This window comes from Aythya ferina, assembly GCF_964211825.1.
Source record: "Aythya ferina genome assembly, chromosome: 10".
In the NCBI taxonomy this organism is placed as follows: domain Eukaryota; kingdom Metazoa; phylum Chordata; class Aves; order Anseriformes; family Anatidae; genus Aythya; species Aythya ferina.
In genome coordinates this window covers 18365796-18382275 of record NC_140306.1, presented here as the reverse complement: position 1 = coordinate 18382275, position 16480 = coordinate 18365796, and the positions used below count along the sequence as shown (strand labels likewise).

The window sequence follows — 16480 nt, the reverse complement described above, 5'->3', positions numbered from 1 at the left end:
AGCCAACACCCCGATGCTATTTCAACAATAAACAATCGCTCCCCAGACGTGCCAGGGAAAAATCCTCGCTCCTACAGCAGGTCTCGGAGCCCGGCTTCCCCACCCTCCCCGCACACCGCGCTTCTCCGGGCCCTCTCCGGCGAGCCCGGGGGGGCCGGGGCCGCCCCCGCAGAGCCGGGCAGAAGGACGGGGGGGTGCCGAGGCCTGCCCCGGCCCGGGGGCTGCCCCCCGCATCTCTCCGGGGGCGCTCCCCGGCGAGCGCCGCGCCCCGGCGGCGGGGTGCCGGGGGGATGCGCCGCTCCGCGGAGCCCCCTCCTCACCGGCCCCCCGGAGGAGGCAGCAGCCCCGGCTACTTAAAGCGCGGCCCCGGCTGCCGAGGCAGGAGAGCGGCGTGCTGCGGGCTCCCATGCCCGGCTGCGAGCCCGGCGGGGGCGCGGGCGCTGCCTGGCGAGGGGCTGAGCCGGCTGCGGCTCCGGCAGGGCGGGACAGCGCCCGTGCGCCAGCACCGGCGGGGCTCCGAGCGGCACCGGCGGCTCCCCCCGGCTCGGCGCCCGCAGTCCCCGCCGGCCCTGCCCTCGCTCGGCTGCGGGAAGCCGAGCATCAGCAATGGCGGCGGGGGCCGGCAGCCGCCGCGCACCGCTCCTCCGCTCGCCCAGGCAGCGGCTGCTCTAGGAGGGGAAGAGGAGAGCCGGCAGGGGGGCCGGTTTCCGGCGGGTTATTTATTTCTTCCCCTCTCGCTTAAGTTCCCAGCGGAGCGGGCTGGCTGGCACCTGCGCCCCCCACCTGCTTCCCGGAGGGTGAGAGGTGCGGGGAGGCCATGGAGAGCCCGGCGGAGAACCCCAGCAAGGCGGCGGAGTACCTGAAGGAGCTGAACAAGATTATTGAAACGCAGCAGGAGCTGCTGGAGAAGCAGAAGCGGAGGATAGACGAGCTGGAGCAGCAAGTGGCCAAGTTGTACCACGAAAACGCCTGTCTCCAGGATGAGCATCACCGGCACCTGGCCACATGCAGGCTCCAGCAGGGCGTCCCCCCCGCGTACCCGGGGGTGCTGAGCGCCATCCAGGAAAACGCAAAGCACGAAAAGTAAGCGCTGCCCGCGTTTCTTTGCCCTTTTCGAGGAGGGTCTCTCAGTAGCGGGGCTTTCCTCCTCTTTCGCCTCCTGCCTTCGGGTTCCTAAAGCCGCCCCGCGTACAAGCAAGCAGCGCAACTCCCCGCAGCGGGCGGCTCGCCGGGAAGGAGGGGGTCCTCGCCGAGCGGCGGAGGGGGCGGCCTCAGCCTCTAACGCCCCCAGCCCCTCGGGATGCCGGCGCTTCCCTGGGGCTCTAGCGGGGATGCTCGGGGGCTGAGCGCTGGCAGCGCCGGGGGCACCCCGGGCAGGCTTCTCCCCGCAGCCCCGGGGCACGCCGCCCCCCGGGCAGAGCAGCAGCGGGACGAGCTCTGCCATTCCTCTAGGGCTCGCTTCCCCCCGATCGTGCACCTCGGGCGGCCGCCCTGCCCGGGGGGAGCCCCCGGAGCTGCGACCCGGTGGGGTCAGCTCGGCACGGCGCAGCCCGCCCGGAGCTCGCCCCTTTCGGGGCACGGCTGCTGCCGGCCTCTGGCCCCTGGAATTAACCGGGCTCCGCTTTACAGCGCGCAGAGAGCCGCTGAATTAATTGCGCGCCGCGCTTAAGTACCAGCGATGGGAGAATAGCGATGGGAGCGAACCCGCGGCGCTTCCCCGGCCTCCGGCTACTCGCGGCGAAGTATTTGGGACTTAGTTTTACTTGGACGGAGTGGGAAAAGCATGCATCTTATTACGAGCCCACTCCGCCGCCCCGGTACAACACAAGGGGCTGCTTGTCAGCCGCTCGCCCCGCTCGGAGCCGCGCTCCCGGCACGGATCGGGCTCTCCTCCTGCCGCCGGCCCCCCCGGGCCGCCCCCGCTCCCCGGCACCGGCTGCGCCCCCTGCCGGGGCCGGGCGGGGCGCTGGGGGCCAGAGCCGCCCGGCTCGGGGTCTGCTGCGCCCCGGGGACCCCTGTGCCGGGGCTCGGCCACGGGTGGCTTCGTGGGGCCCCGCGGGGAGGCTGCAGCCGAGGGAGGCCGGGGAGCGGCCTCCTGGCCTCGGCCGCGTTGCTGCCTCCGTGCCCCCGCTCGGGGTGGCGGGGGAGGAAGCGTCGCTGCCTGCGGAGCCCCGAGCCCCAGGGTTTGCCTGGGATGTGCGAGGTGAAGGGGGGGGGCTGTATGGTCGTGGGTCGTTCCCTGCCCCTTTGGCGTGCTCCTGTTCCCAAACGCGTCCCTGCTGCCCGGTGTGGCGGAGTGGGAAGGGAAGTAGCTCTGCCTCCCCTCCGGCTGTCAGCGTTAGCATTTAGGGGGTTTTCGCGATGCTGGAGTTAGCCATTTAGGCTTTTTTTTTTTTTTTAAATGTCTCCAGGAGAGCTAGGCTAATAGCTCCCTAAACACCCTGGAGAGCATATGCTGTCATTTAACAACCACTCCTCTTGTAATAAGCAGAAAGTGCTATTTCCAGAAAGCATGGAACAGAAATTTACAGGAATACAAAAAGTATTTAGACAAATCCTACCCCGTGTGCTCATGTCTAGTACCCGAGGATTTCTTGTGTCTGTTCTAGTACAAGATGCCAACTCAGCTATCTTGTCCCATTTGTCTCTTGCAAACGACATTACTAAAAATTGTACAAATGGCTTGCCTTGTTTGATAACATTTCTCTTCTCCACCAGCCCAAGACTCATTTGCAGAGCCCTTTTTGGGCAGACAGCTCTGAGGACTTGGAGGCTTTTAAGTCTCTTAAGTGGATTTGATGCTAGGATCAGAATTAATCTGGGATATTTATGGCAGAGTTGTATCGCTTTGAGGCATAGCCTGCAGGGCTTAGTGTGGAAGCTGGGAGACAGCCCTCCATGAGTCTGGTCCTGGCTGGGCTTTCAGCCTCTGTGACTGTCTGTAGAGAGCCAGATTTCCAGGGCCACCTTCATGAGATGAATACTGCCCCCCACCCAAATTGTGACTTCCCCTCTTTATTTTGTGTGGAGCATGCCTGGTCCCTTCGCCAGGACAGCCTGCATCACTGTGTAGGTGAAGCACACTTGGGGTTCCCCAGCTGTGTGGGGTGGGGGCTGCGGCAGCAGCTGCTGGGGCTCCAGCTGCCGGGAGCAGGTGCAGCAAGCCAGCCACAGGACTGGTTTAATCTCTGCCTGGGTGAAGGAGATGGAGGAAGTCTTCAACTTGGAAAATAGAAAACACCTTTGTTTTAAAGCCTTGTTTTTAAAGCCCAGTCCTGCTGTTATCTTTGCTTTCTTAGAATGTAACCTGCAGGTTCTGGCTGGCTGTAGCTTCCTAATTAGAGAGGAAAAATCTCAGTTCCTCCAGAATTAAATGTCACGTGCAGCTGTCATCTTTTTGGTGCTTTGCTAAACTTCCATAACAGTGCAATAGCAAATGTGAATAATACGTGCTCTGAATATCCGTGATGTTAGGAGAGAGGTGGGAATCGAGGTGCCATGTCCTTGCTTCCTTCTGCCCATCGTGCGCACACCCCCCTGCCTTCCTCCTTCCCGAGGCAGCAGCACCGCTCTGTGCCCAGGTACCAGCAGTGCTCAGTGCTCGCTCTTATCCTTTGGTATTTCAAAACCAGAATGATGGGGATCCTTTTTAAAGGAAACTGGGATTTTCTTAGCCAAATACTTCACAAAATCAGTACTTCTAGGAAGTCATCTATGGAATATGTGCCTTGAGATTTGAGCAGATTTTCTGAACAGCTTAGACTCAAGTTGCCAGAGGAGTTCAACCTGCGTAAAGCAGGTGTGGATCGCTGACACTGTAGTGTCAAGAGAGCTTCTTTGGTATTACCAAGTGGTGGTTAAAAAAGGAAGTGTAGAAATGTTAGACAAGTCCTGGGACTTTTCAGTTCTCTCAAAGGGACGAATATAAAGTTGAAGGCTGTTTAAAGAACTTGGAGATGCTGCATATTTTTAGAAACTCTTTAGCTTGATCTGATGGAGTGAGGGAACTGTTGATGAGCACCACATTAGAGTTCTGTTAGAAAAAAAATAAAAAAAAAAAGGTAAAAATACTGTTGTGTTCCTCCAGAAAAGGACCAGAGTAAAACGGATATTTCTTTCGTGTAGGTTGCTATTTGAGGGAGGCAAGTGCACAGGGATGGGTGAACAGGTGCAGATGTGCTCCTTGTCTTGCAAGGAGGACAGAATAACAAAACAAAACAAAAAAAGTTTGAGTGCTCTTTCACTTAATTTTGTACTAATTTGCTGTGTGTGAATCACCCTTAAAATTTGCAAATGTAATTGAAGATAACTAGTTGATTGCAAGGCTTTCTTAAATGTAGTGAATCAGCATGTTAAGAAGATAAGGATAACAATAGGTATTTAGCTAATTAAGTTGAATAAGCCTAACTTTTGTTTAATCCATTTCATTTAACGTTTGATAAAACACCAAGAACTTCCAAAACTCAGATCCTCAGTGTAAGGAAGACATGTTCAATATGTACACTTTGGTAATGCACCTTTTAGTGTAAATGTGTGGAAACAAACTTATTGCATCTTCTCAAATATGCAGAAGTTGATTTTTTTATTTTATTTTTTCCAGCTCTGAAAACTCAACGCTGGCGTGTTTCCAGTGTAGGGAGTGGTATTTGTAACCAAATTACATTCCTTTATTTATTTATTTATTTGATTGATTCACACAGCTCCTGGTGAGAGTTTGGGTGGGAGGTACAGAAAGAATTGCCTGTTACGGTGGAACAATCTTGTAGAGCTGTTATTTGCAACTCGGTCTAAGTTCTGTGCCTGGCCTGACTGATTTATTTTTAAATGAGGCTGGCTTTGTTCTCTGGGGACAAATAGTCACAATGCAGAGCTATAAGAAATCCTCATTGTTTAGAAGATGCTCTGTCTGAGCTGAGGTGTACTTAGTGCAATCTAGTAAGTGGGAATTGTCTTTGTGGTGCTAGTCCCATGTGAAGGCTGCTTTATGGCTTACACAAAATGAGCTTGGGACTCTGCATGCTGCTGTTGGCACTGAGTGATGCCCCTGCACACAGGCTCAGTGGGAAGCCAAAGATTGCAGCAGGGCAGAGACCAGCCTGACTTTTTTTTGCCTACAGAGATGTTCTCTACTGAGACAGACTGTTCATGTGATGTAAATCACATTTCATTGCTTGTGCTGCTCTTGGACAGAAGCTTATTTTGGCTTGCTTTGATTAAAGTAGAGGTATCTAGCATCTATTAAAGCATGCTCATGTTTGGGCAAGATTTCACTTTCTCCACCTTTATGTCAGAAAGGATGTAGATGAGGTGCTTTCATTAGGTCCTCTTTCTCAATCAGCTGAGAAGGAAAGTGTGATATGTGACTGATAGTCTTGCTGGAAGAAGCCTACAGTAGAAGTGCAATTACTAAAAATTGCACCTCTACTTATTTAGCTTATTTTGCTCACCAAGAATATCTTTAAGTGGAGATCACAGTTTGTATCCAAAGCAAACACTTTACTGTGACTACATACTACATATTCTTTCAGTCCTATCACAGATAAGGATGATGTAAATCTGGGATTGGACAGAATGTAAATTTGCACCTCCAAATAACTAAAACTGATTCTGTTCATTTTATTTTTGCTACGTAACTGGAACAGTGTGACTACCGAGCTATGAGAATAAGGGTTTGACACTGAGGGGAGTGAGGGAGTGCTTTTGCTCTCGAAGCATGTGTTTCAACATTAGTGTAATTTGTACATCAGCAGATGAGTGAGCATCTCTTAAAACAGGCATTTGTTGTTCTGGCAGACAGTAGGAAATCAATACTGTGAAGACGTGTAATAAGACATGAACTTGCTAACTAAACTCAACTAAATTATTTTGGGTGTCTGTTGAAATATTGGCATACCCTCTTACTTAGCATCTGCTAAATGTTAAGCAAAATGATAATTCAGAAAGACAAATTAATTTCACGACTTATGCATACCATATGACTAATGAAACAAGTTTAAAATAAAAAGGGGGAGGAGGAGAGGAGGGCAAAGCACAGTGATGACAAAATGGTATGCCGGTATCAAGAAAATTCCTGAAAATCAGAGGAGGGAGAGGAAATATGGTATGTGAAGAAAACAGCAAAAACGCATACTGATTTGACAGAGGGAAACAAATGCAGCAGAAGGTAACCTGCTCTATAGGAAAATTAGTCAAAATTTGGTTTGAAAACTTGGACTCAAGTACACTGTCCCACTTAAAGCAGACCAGACCTAAAGATGTAGAAGCACTCAGTGAATGTGAAGTCCTTCTCTAATGTAACTGTCTTTTCTGCTGACCCAGAACACAACTTTTAACCTTCCTAACTGCAGTATTCTTGTGTTTGGACCTTTAAGAACAAAGCACTATTCCATGCCAGTTAGTGCTTTGATCTTCCTTGGGAATTCAATGTCAAGGAAACTGAAATGCATTTTCGAAGATCTGCTTGTGGAAATTAATTGGCAATGTTCATGGATCCTGTGTCTTTAGTGAGCAAATGAGGGCTGCTATCACTACTGTGAGATAAATTCATGGATGAAGATCCACTTCTACCTTCTCAAACAAAAACGATACCAAGCCTATATATGATGTTCTTTGTGCACATAGCTCACCAGCAGCATACTGATTAATCTCCAGTTCTCATGTGAGGTACAAGATAAAAGACCCCAGTTGTAGCCTTCTTGTTATTACCAAAAAATAGCTGTGAGTTCAATGTGATGACCTATGTGAAATAAAAGCACTTCAACTCAAGCAACTAGGTCCTTAAATTCTCCGGAAAAGTTAGTCGGTTTGGAACAGTGTGCAATTGTCCTAAAAGGCAGGCAATTGCTTTTGTGTCAATCCTAGAAATTAGTGTGATCTCCAGTGAAGTAATTCCCACTTGGCAGCAAAGTGCATTTTACCATTATCAAACTATATTAGGGATGGCACTGAGCAACTACATGGGAACATGAGAGATGGGTGAGCAGGTTCAGAGCTGCTCTTCACAAATGTGCCAAGCACAATGTTTTTGAAGAACTTAGCTTCCTGCTGAGTGAGAGATGCTAAACTTTGTCCTTTTCCACTCAAAATAATATATGTTTGGGAGAATATGAAGCATAGATGTACATTTTTCTGGATCTGATTTGCAGCCTTGTTGGCCTGGTCATTTGCATAGGAAGACAATTCTTCATAAATCCTTAGGGAAGCTATATTCTGGAAAAAAAAAATAGTAAATTGCAGCTTTTTTGAAAACCTGAAGCAAAATACATCACACACAAAGCAGAATCTCTAGGAAGAGCTTTTTTAAATGGCAGACTATGGAAGCTTTTTTAAAGAGATTGTGGAAACTATGAGGAAAGAACAAGGTATTTCAAGGTGTTTTCTCACAGCGTACTGATAGGGGAAGTAAATTATTAAAGTTAAACTAGTAAATTATTAAATGCTTCTTGCAAATAGCATCTCAAAAACTTAGTTCTACTGGGTCTAAAAATGAAATTGGGTGGCTCTTATGTGCTGGCCAGTGACACTAAGCTGGAACTGCTGTGCAGGATTCAATGCTGCGTGTCAGGCTATGGCCTCTAAACACCCAGTCAGTGCACAGAGCAGTTACAGAAGTACTTGCATTCCCCCAGGGCATCTTTAAAGGATGTCAGACCAGTTGCTTCCTCTTCACTTCCAATTCTATTTAATTTTGTGGGCACCTGAATAGTACAACCATGCAGAGCTTCAAAACATTGCGATGCACTGAACTTCTCCTGAGTTTGTGGCTCATTTGGGATTCCAATCCCTAGTATGGGAAGAGTTACTTATGCAGTAGGCAGCCTGTACTCATAAGTGTTTTTTAGAGACCGCTTCTGTCTGAGGGCTCCTGCCTTCCCCATGCATGTGGTAAGGAGGTCATCTGATGCTGTGCACTGAGGGGGTGCGTGGGAAGCTTCTTAGGTAAGTGGATTTTGCAGACCAGAAGTACTTCCTGATGTGCAGCCCACACTTGCATTATTCTAATTTGATCCTGTCATTTCTCCTCATACCTTCCCTACTATGTTAATTCTAACGTTTTGCGTGTGTGTGTGTTTTGCAGTCTGCAGATACTTTTAGGCTATTTTTGCCAAGGCTCCTGTCTTTCATCTTAGCTTGGTGAGACTGTGAATGAGGTTGTCATAATTTGATTCTGCCTGTATCCTTGCCTAATTGTCCGAATATCTAATTCAATAATTCTGCAAAGAAAAATAGTACAGTCTGAGCAGGCTTTGATAAAATAGAGCAGCATGATTTGAAGGAATAATATATGATGTGCATTCTGGCTGGATTTTAGGTGATCTGGGCTGCTCACTACCCTCCCACACCCTTACTCCCCAGCTTCCAGAATGCTGAACTTCTCAGCTGTTGTGGCTTACTGTATTACAGATAGTGGAAGCAACGTTAGTTTACACTAGCTAGAAATCTGGATAAAAATTTGTTACCTTTTTATGGTCATTACCAAGGTATTGTGATTAACAACAGAATTAAGAATAAGAGCTTTTTCTTTGTTCCCATCTGGGAAACTGTTGTTTGCAAAGCTAAGCATGGGTAATGATTGCTATTTTACAAATGTATATGTCAATGTTAGTTTTCAATCATTTCTTAGTCAATTACTCAGATTTAGGTTAAAAAAAAAAAAAAAATGCATGAAATATCACACACTTCTTTAATCATGAGTTCCTTAATGGCTATGTAGAAATTTGTTTGGTTTTAATTGTTATTTGTATGGCTACTCTAAGGAAAAAATATTGCTGCAAAGTGGCCACAATATTTCAGCAAGTTTTAACGCTGTAAAATAGAACAACTCTCACAACAGTATCTTAAAACCCGATTCTTAGGTTCTTCAAACAGCAAGTTCTATAAATCTATTTCTTTGTTTACCAAACTATATAATTCTGGATGGGCTAGCACCCTTCCTGATCCTAAAATAGGCAGCATTTCAGTGTCTTAGTGACTTGTGCTCCCTCTGCTGGGTTCTTCATAATAGTTCAGTGTTTACTGGTTTTGCAGTGTGCGTGCGTGTGTGTGTGTGTATATATGTGAGTGTGTCTATATATGTAATGTAGAATTTGCTTTTGAATGGCAGTGTCTATATTCCTTTTTCATCACTTCAAAGCATTAGAAAGACTATTGCAAATGTGACTGAAGATTTCTCGTAAGTTGTTTTTCTTCTGCAGTCTTAAAGTGCAGAGGCAAACTTTTCAAAGATTGTGTTAATATTGTTATTATATATACAGAAAATAGTCATTTCCATGTATACTAAGTTTCACTGCTGTACTAGATAAGAAAAACACTACTACTCTGTAGTTCTCTATAGCTATTAATTGACACCTAATATACATTCTTTGTATGCCAATAAGATTTCTAGCCAGGCTTCCCTGACAAACATAAATAGAGACAAAGGCATACATAGAACCATGCAATACATCTTTAACTGCACTACAGTAATTCAGATTTCCTAGGTGTAAAGAGCAGTTTATTCTGAATAATTGGACTAAAGCACCAGAAAAAGGAAGGTAGGAAACCATACTCCTGTCCTTTTCCAAAAATTAAAGATATACCTTGGAGTTAAGGTTTGTCTGGGTTTCTCCAGCTTTGCTGGATTTCTGTTAGCTGAAAATAACTGCAAGTTGTGTGGACCAGTCACGGATAGGAGCTTTTAATTTCTCTTTTTGGGCATTGAAACATGCAGCTATGTGGTGAACAGACTGCAAGTTTTATTAACAAGCTGAGCTTACAACCAGTAAGCACTTTTCCCAGGCTGTGGGAACTGGTCATGCCCATCTCTGCAAACTGATTTCTGCCAGAAGATTTTAACTGACAAGTAAGTTGTACTGCCAAATGTACTTGATAATCATGCTAGAAGGGACAGGCTCCAAGTTGTGGAGGGTACTGGCCTGGAAGACCTATTTATGAACTTCAAGCTAATTCTTCCTTCCCTTTCTTACAGGATGTGAACTACCACCTTTTGTACATAGTTGCATTAGTATGTTCTCAAGGAAGAGAAGAACTTGTTATCTTAATGTTTTTTCTCTAGCCACGTTTACCAGTTTTATGTTCACTTGAATAACACTTTTCTCTACTGATCATTTGGATCTGCGACAATTTATATGACTTTGTCTCTTCTTGCATTCGTTTTATTGGTCATACATAAAATGTGTGTGTAAACTTGAGTAGCTTAAGGTCTAAGCATGTTGAAATGAGTACTGATAAAGGTGTGATTGACCTACTTCCTGAACTCTGTATTTATGTACATGCAATAGCATTTGAAACAATTTCATGATCGTATTTGGAGTCTCTGAAATTTCATGTTTTGATCTTGTCAGCTCTGTTTAGAGGCTGTGTGCTAACTGATGTTAGCAAAGCCTCTGCTGTACTATTTTTGTTGGGTGGATGGAGCTTTACAGCACTTCTACCAAGCATTAACTACTTCTAAAGTAATGCTGCCATCATAAATGAATCCCAATCCCACTTTACTGGCTGCTAGTGTTGAACCAGTATGCACCAAGCTGTGTATTCAAAGAAGTTTGAATCCTGGCAAACTAAGCTGTTTTTAATATATTTTCTGTTTACTGAGAGTGATGCTGAACTACTATTTGCATCACCCTCTTAATTTCTCCCACCTCTCATTTTCAAGCTGTTTGAATCCTGTAAAACATACCTTTAGTTTTATTGTTTAGTTTTCTTCTGTGTTTTTCCATTGTTGAGTTGCCAACAGATAGATCTAAAGAGTGATGGAGCACTTTCTCCTGTACAACTCTAGTGTTTCTCCAAAGGAAGAGCCTAGTGGGTACAATCACAAGTGCTCTGTGTACAGTTGTGTGTGTTATGGAGTGCCACAGGGGTTGTTGTAGGTTCCAGTATGTGTGAAAGTTGTTTCATGAAGTTAATTATAGATGACACTTAATGTTGCAGTTGGTCAATTAGCTAAAAGTTGAATCTGAGAACTGAGCAGTGTGTACTGTTCAATCAGCTGATGATCTGATGGGCTCAGCATCCTGCCTTTCCTCAGGGGCTTCAATGGCTGGGAAAGCAGGAGGAGTAATCCAGGTTGGGTCTCCTGCATAGTACACAAGGCTTCTTCATCTTCTTGCCTCAGTCAACTTACTATTGAAATTGTTGCGAAAACTCTGAGCAAAGAGAATTTCATGAAATTTCAGTGAATATTGAAAGTATCCCTTTATAAAACATGAAGTTCAAGAACTTGGCTTCTGCTACAGTGAAGATGCTGAAGTTACTCAGCGATTATGGTTGGTCATGCCTAGGAACTGTTAATGAAACTGAAGGAGAAACTTTCTGAAGTTCTGACCCTGTTTAAATTAGGAGAGTGGTGACTCAATTATTATTGAAATGATACGTTAAGGCATACTAGAATGGTAACTTCTTTATGAAGGTATAAAAAGAAAGTATCCACCTGGATGTCTACTATTTTATTTTATTTTTTATTTTTATTTTATTTTTTGTCACAATGGTCTCCAGCAGCCACAGAAGCTGAAGGGGAATCCTTGCCCACTGCCAGCTGTGACCTGCTTAAGAGCAATACAGGCGTGTGGAAGGTTGCAGCTGTAGATTATATGCTCTTTGACTGCTAGACTTCAATATATAGTTGGAGTTGTATACAGATAAGAAATAGTGAGATGGTGTGTATGACTTCTGTTTGCTTTATTAATCTGTTCCCTCTCTTTTAAAGGGCCACTGCAGCACTGTTATGTTTTCATTATATTCCTCTAGGCACAATGATTCTCTGCTCATGTTTTGGGAATATAAAATGTTCTGTTTTTGTCCTCTGTGTGCTATGAATGATACTGGAAATACAGCACAATGTTAAGGATGCGTGTGAGATCCTAGATGATTGTCTTCCAGTTTAGGTTCAAGCAAGTCACATCACTGCAATTTTGATCTCTTAGCTTGGCTGTCTCTGATTTTAGATACTTGACAAGAATGAGGGTTTTCTGGCCAAAACCAAGTAAAATCATCTCTTATGAATTGTAATGTATGGCAGTATTCTTTTAATAGTTTGGTAGGATAGACGTGCATAGCTTTGGAATCTTAAGGGCTCCTGGGAATTTCATATGCACTCAAGCCTGTTGCAGAGGTGACTATTACATCTCTTCTGGGGATGCAGTCTCTGATAGGGGTGGTGAGAGCTGAACTGGGTATGTTCCGTTTGTGCCCTATGCATGTACTTGGAAGTACAAGGCCTACATCCTAGGTGTTAAAGTGCTCCAGGTCACATACATCTTCCATGCAAAGTGTGTCCAGGGAAGTCTGCAAACAGGCATTAATATCCCACCCTGCAATGCAGCTGGGATGTTGTAATTGTGCTGAATTCAGAGGCACTTCTTAGTGATTCTGGTCATGATGGCTGCGGTTTAGGGACTGCAGAGAGCTGAGCTATCATTCTTCATCGCTCTTGCTGCTTACCTTGCTATATTCAGTTCATCTTTCTTTTACCAATGGTTTTGAAATAGAAGCTGGCTCAGATGGCATCTTAATTGCTAGTCTTTTGTTCCTTCAACTGTTTCCTTAGCAAGGCAGCTTATGTGTTTCCTTGGAAAATAAATGTAAGAATTGTTTACATCCAAAATAACTCAATGTATCAGCATTTAAAATTTGTGGCATGAGTGCCAGGATCCACAAATACAGTGGACCCCCAGGTGTGTGGTATGCACCGCACTTAAGATGGGCCTTTTTTGTCTTTAAGTTATGTGGTGGTACTTTGTTTGTGAGTGGATAGGGCTGGTTATGTTAAAAGTCCTCATGGTGTCACTTAAGTCAAAATTCACAGAAGTGGGCATATCTTTGTATTTACTCCCTACTAGGAGCCATGATTAATGGCTTCTTCTTATGGACAGCAGTTGCAGTGTGGCTTTTTCAAGTATTCAGTCTTTTACATATAGACCCACAGCAGAAACATTTGATGAATTTTATTTTCAGGCTGGGGGAAGTGTACACCCTTCAAAGAACAGCTACTCCAATCTGTTCTTTCTGCTTTGCTTTTTGCTAGACTTTGGCAAGATTCTGGGTTACGATTCCTGAAGAGTAATTGGACCTTGATTGTAGTTGGTAAAATTTACTGCTGAAATCAAACATTTTTATTACCATTGATGTTTAAAAAGATGAAAATAGCCAATCTCATCTTAAATGGTGCACATAACTTCTATGGCACTATGAAGTTATCCAAGGTACCAGGTTATCTTTACAGAAAAGTCAAATGACCCTTATCTTTGGAGTGTTTACCTTCGTGAAGTAAATAGCTGGGAGGAGTTTCTCTCTTCATATAGTGTAGTCTTTTCTTGTGTTTATTTCCCCTATAAATAGCAATATATATCTGCAGAGGGTAGAACTGTGGTCTAATACAACTGAACTAGATATGTTTGAATAAGGTAATCTCTATATTCAGCTTTCAGGCTCGATTCTAATCCAAGCTTTTAATCGAGTCCACCAGTTCCCAAGTACTTGTGGTTGTCATGTGTTAAGAGCATGACTTTATCCTGCAGAAAACTAATTTTTTTCTAGCTTGACTAAAGTTGTAATAGTAGTGCCAGTACCAAATTAACACTGATGCATAATAACACTGCCTTGTGGGCATGTATTTGGGATTAGTGGCTATGCTAATCAAGTATTCGGAGTTGTAAGCACCAATGGGAGAAATGAGGGGAGTTAGTACTACAGAATGACAATCAGAGCAGAAGAATTTATCTGTGAATATCTTCCCAAAGAGCTTGGGAAGAAGAAAACTTTCAAGGCAATGATCTGAGCCTCTTCTGAGACTGCAGCAGTAATTCAATAGCTACTTGTGTTTTGTATTTCAAAGAAAACTCTAAAATGATGGTAAAAGCTATTCATATTGGGTATGCAAGATTTTTAAACATAGGTCATAACTTATTACCTTTGGTTTAATCCTAGTGACACAAAACTTGGTGGACGGTGCTAGGCTCCTATGAAAATCCTTTCCATTTTACCATTAGATGGAGCACACCTCAGTGTGCTTCTTCACTGTTTAAACAGGATTATATGCAGGCAACCGTAGAGACTCAGATACCTGAAGAATGGTAAGCAGGGGAGAATAAGTTTTGCTCCTGTGTTCCCCCCGATTGCTGATGTGGTACCCGCTAGGTTTTGTGGACTTTGCTTAATGAAATGAACAGTTGGAGTTAAATCTGGATTCTCTATTAAGCACCACAGGTAGCTTTTGACATCTAAAACGTGATATCTATGCTGAAATTTCTTCATAAAAATATACTTGAAGGGAGGAGGGGTTTGGCTGTGCACAAGTGTTCAAGTAGTTCAGTCATCTGTCTAGTATTATCATGAAATATACATGAATTCTCATAATAGCATGGAAAAATTCGTAATTATAAGTTGTACTCTGCAATGAGGTTCCACAATACTCTGCGTTTTTCTCCTTCACATGCATCTATGTTAGATACATGCATCTATGGCAGAAATATTGTTTTGTGAGAGTTGAGGCATAGATTGTATACATGAAGTCAGAGAGAAATCCATATATATATATATATATTTTTTTTTTTCTTAAGCTGAATTTGTTGTGTTGAAGTCTGATCTGGGCAGTAGACTGTGTAAGAGGCTAAATGACAGGTCAGTACCTTCAGTGCTTGAGTTGGACCTCAAAACTTAAAGGAAACCAATAATCCTTAAAACTTGAAAGGAGAATAAATTTCATGTTGTCTCTTCCACTTTTTTTTTTTTTTTTATTATTATAATTTTTCTCAATATAGTGGCAATTTCTTTAAGACCGTATAAACTTGCCTGCCTCAGTACTTATTGCTGATCAAGTGCTGCTGATATTGGTATTTAAAAATAAGTTTTTATCTCAGAAGGTTTGATGTACTGGTTAAGTGCCTTTCCCACCTGCATTTCCTCAACCATCTTAAGGCTTACTACAGCAATTTTCCATTTGTCCAAACGTATCTGGCAAGAACAGCTCTGAACCAGGAGAGCTAGGTTACTTACTTTTTTTAAGGAAACTGCTTTCTAGCATAGAGCTTGTTATGTAATGTGATATTGTGCACGGTTTTACCGTGCTGGGCAGCTAAACCCCACAACCGCTCTCTCACTCCCCCTCCTTTAGATAAGGAGGGGGAGAAGTAAAGCAAAGAACAACTCATGGGTTGAGATAAGGATAATTTAATTAAAGTGAAATAATTATAATAATTAAATAAAGACTACCATGAACTAAACAATTTAACTAAGGGGAAATAAAAGGGAAAGGGGAAAAAGGGAGGAAAACAAACAAACAAAATAAATGAAAGCTATATGGAAGTGCAGAGGAAAGAAATTACTCTCTACTTCCCACAAATGAGCGATGATTGACCACGTCCTTGAAGCAAGGCCTCAACGCACGCAGCCGGTGTTCGAGAGGAGGACCGACGTCTTCTCAACGAGAGCCCACCCCTCCCCTCTTCTTCCTGTTTCCACCTTTTATTGCTGAGTGTGACACCACATGGTATGGAATATCCCTTTGATTGGTTTAGGTCAGCTGCCCTAGTGATGTTTCTCTCCTCACTTTTTTGCCCACCCCCTAGGAGGGTTAGAGAAAGGCCCAATGCTGTGTGATAACACTGCTGTTCCAGCTACAAGTACAGAGTACGGCACTGAATGGGCTGCTGCTGGGAAAGTTAACATTCCAGCCAGACCCAGTACAACCTCCACCCCTTATTCCATAACATTTGTGTCACACTCAGATCCCCATACTTTAGCATACAAGCATTCTCATCATTATCCCTTATCCTTTAACAGGACAAGGATTTAACAGGACAGGATTAATAGGCAGATGTATCTTTTCATTCCATAGGTCTTTCTTGGAAAATATTCATAAGAACTGTTGATGATTAGGTCTTCATCTGCCAAAGTGGCCACTCAAGGCAGGCGGAGTTGGATGTCTGGACACCAGCACCAGCTTAGTTCAAGTCCTTGTTGCACTGCCCGGCTCCTTGCAAAGTTGACCTGTCGTTGATCCTACAGCATCTTCCTACAACATATAACTTAGATTATAGATTAGTTTTCTCTCAATGTCAAATCTCCTTGAGGCACACACTTGATATCCCCATTCTTTTGCATGACCCACCAGGTATACCCTGGCCCTTGGGCGAAGACAATCCCACGAGTGGGTTTGCCTTTTCCCGAGGCAGGAGCAACCCACACTGCCTTCCCCATCCACCTTCCTATATGCACTACGGGAACCTTAGCTCCTTTCACAGTGTGTAGGGGTTTTGTTTCGGCAGGACCAGCACGGCTGTCAGACCCCCTATTGTTAACTAGCCAAGTGGCTTCTGGTAGATTTGTGTCCCATTGTTTCCACGTCCCAGCACCTAATGCTCGTAACATAGTCTTTAACAGTCCATTGTACCTCTCAACCTTCCCAGAGGCTTGTGGGTGGTAAGGGATGTGGTACACCCACTCAATACCATGCCTCTTTGCCCAGGAGGTAACAAGATTG

The 16480-nt window shown here is 44.5% G+C and overlaps 1 protein-coding gene across 10 annotated transcripts in view; it reads left to right on the top strand.

The window, feature by feature from the left end:
• The first annotated feature begins 534 nt into the window (after positions 1–534).
• Positions 535–16480, top strand: part of IQSEC1 (IQ motif and Sec7 domain ArfGEF 1) — a 352517-nt gene continuing 336571 nt past the window's right edge. For 3 of the 10 annotated variants that reach the window (XM_084531144.1, XM_084531142.1, XM_084531135.1), the window contains exon 1: positions 539–1083. In XM_084531144.1, the coding sequence (XP_084387270.1) occupies positions 818–1083 (266 nt within the window). In that variant the 5' untranslated portion in view covers positions 539–817. Of the gene's footprint in view, positions 1084–16480 lie in introns of all 10 variants that reach the window. The other 7 variants (XM_084531139.1, XM_084531138.1, XM_084531131.1 and 4 more) reach the window with 6 other exon arrangements.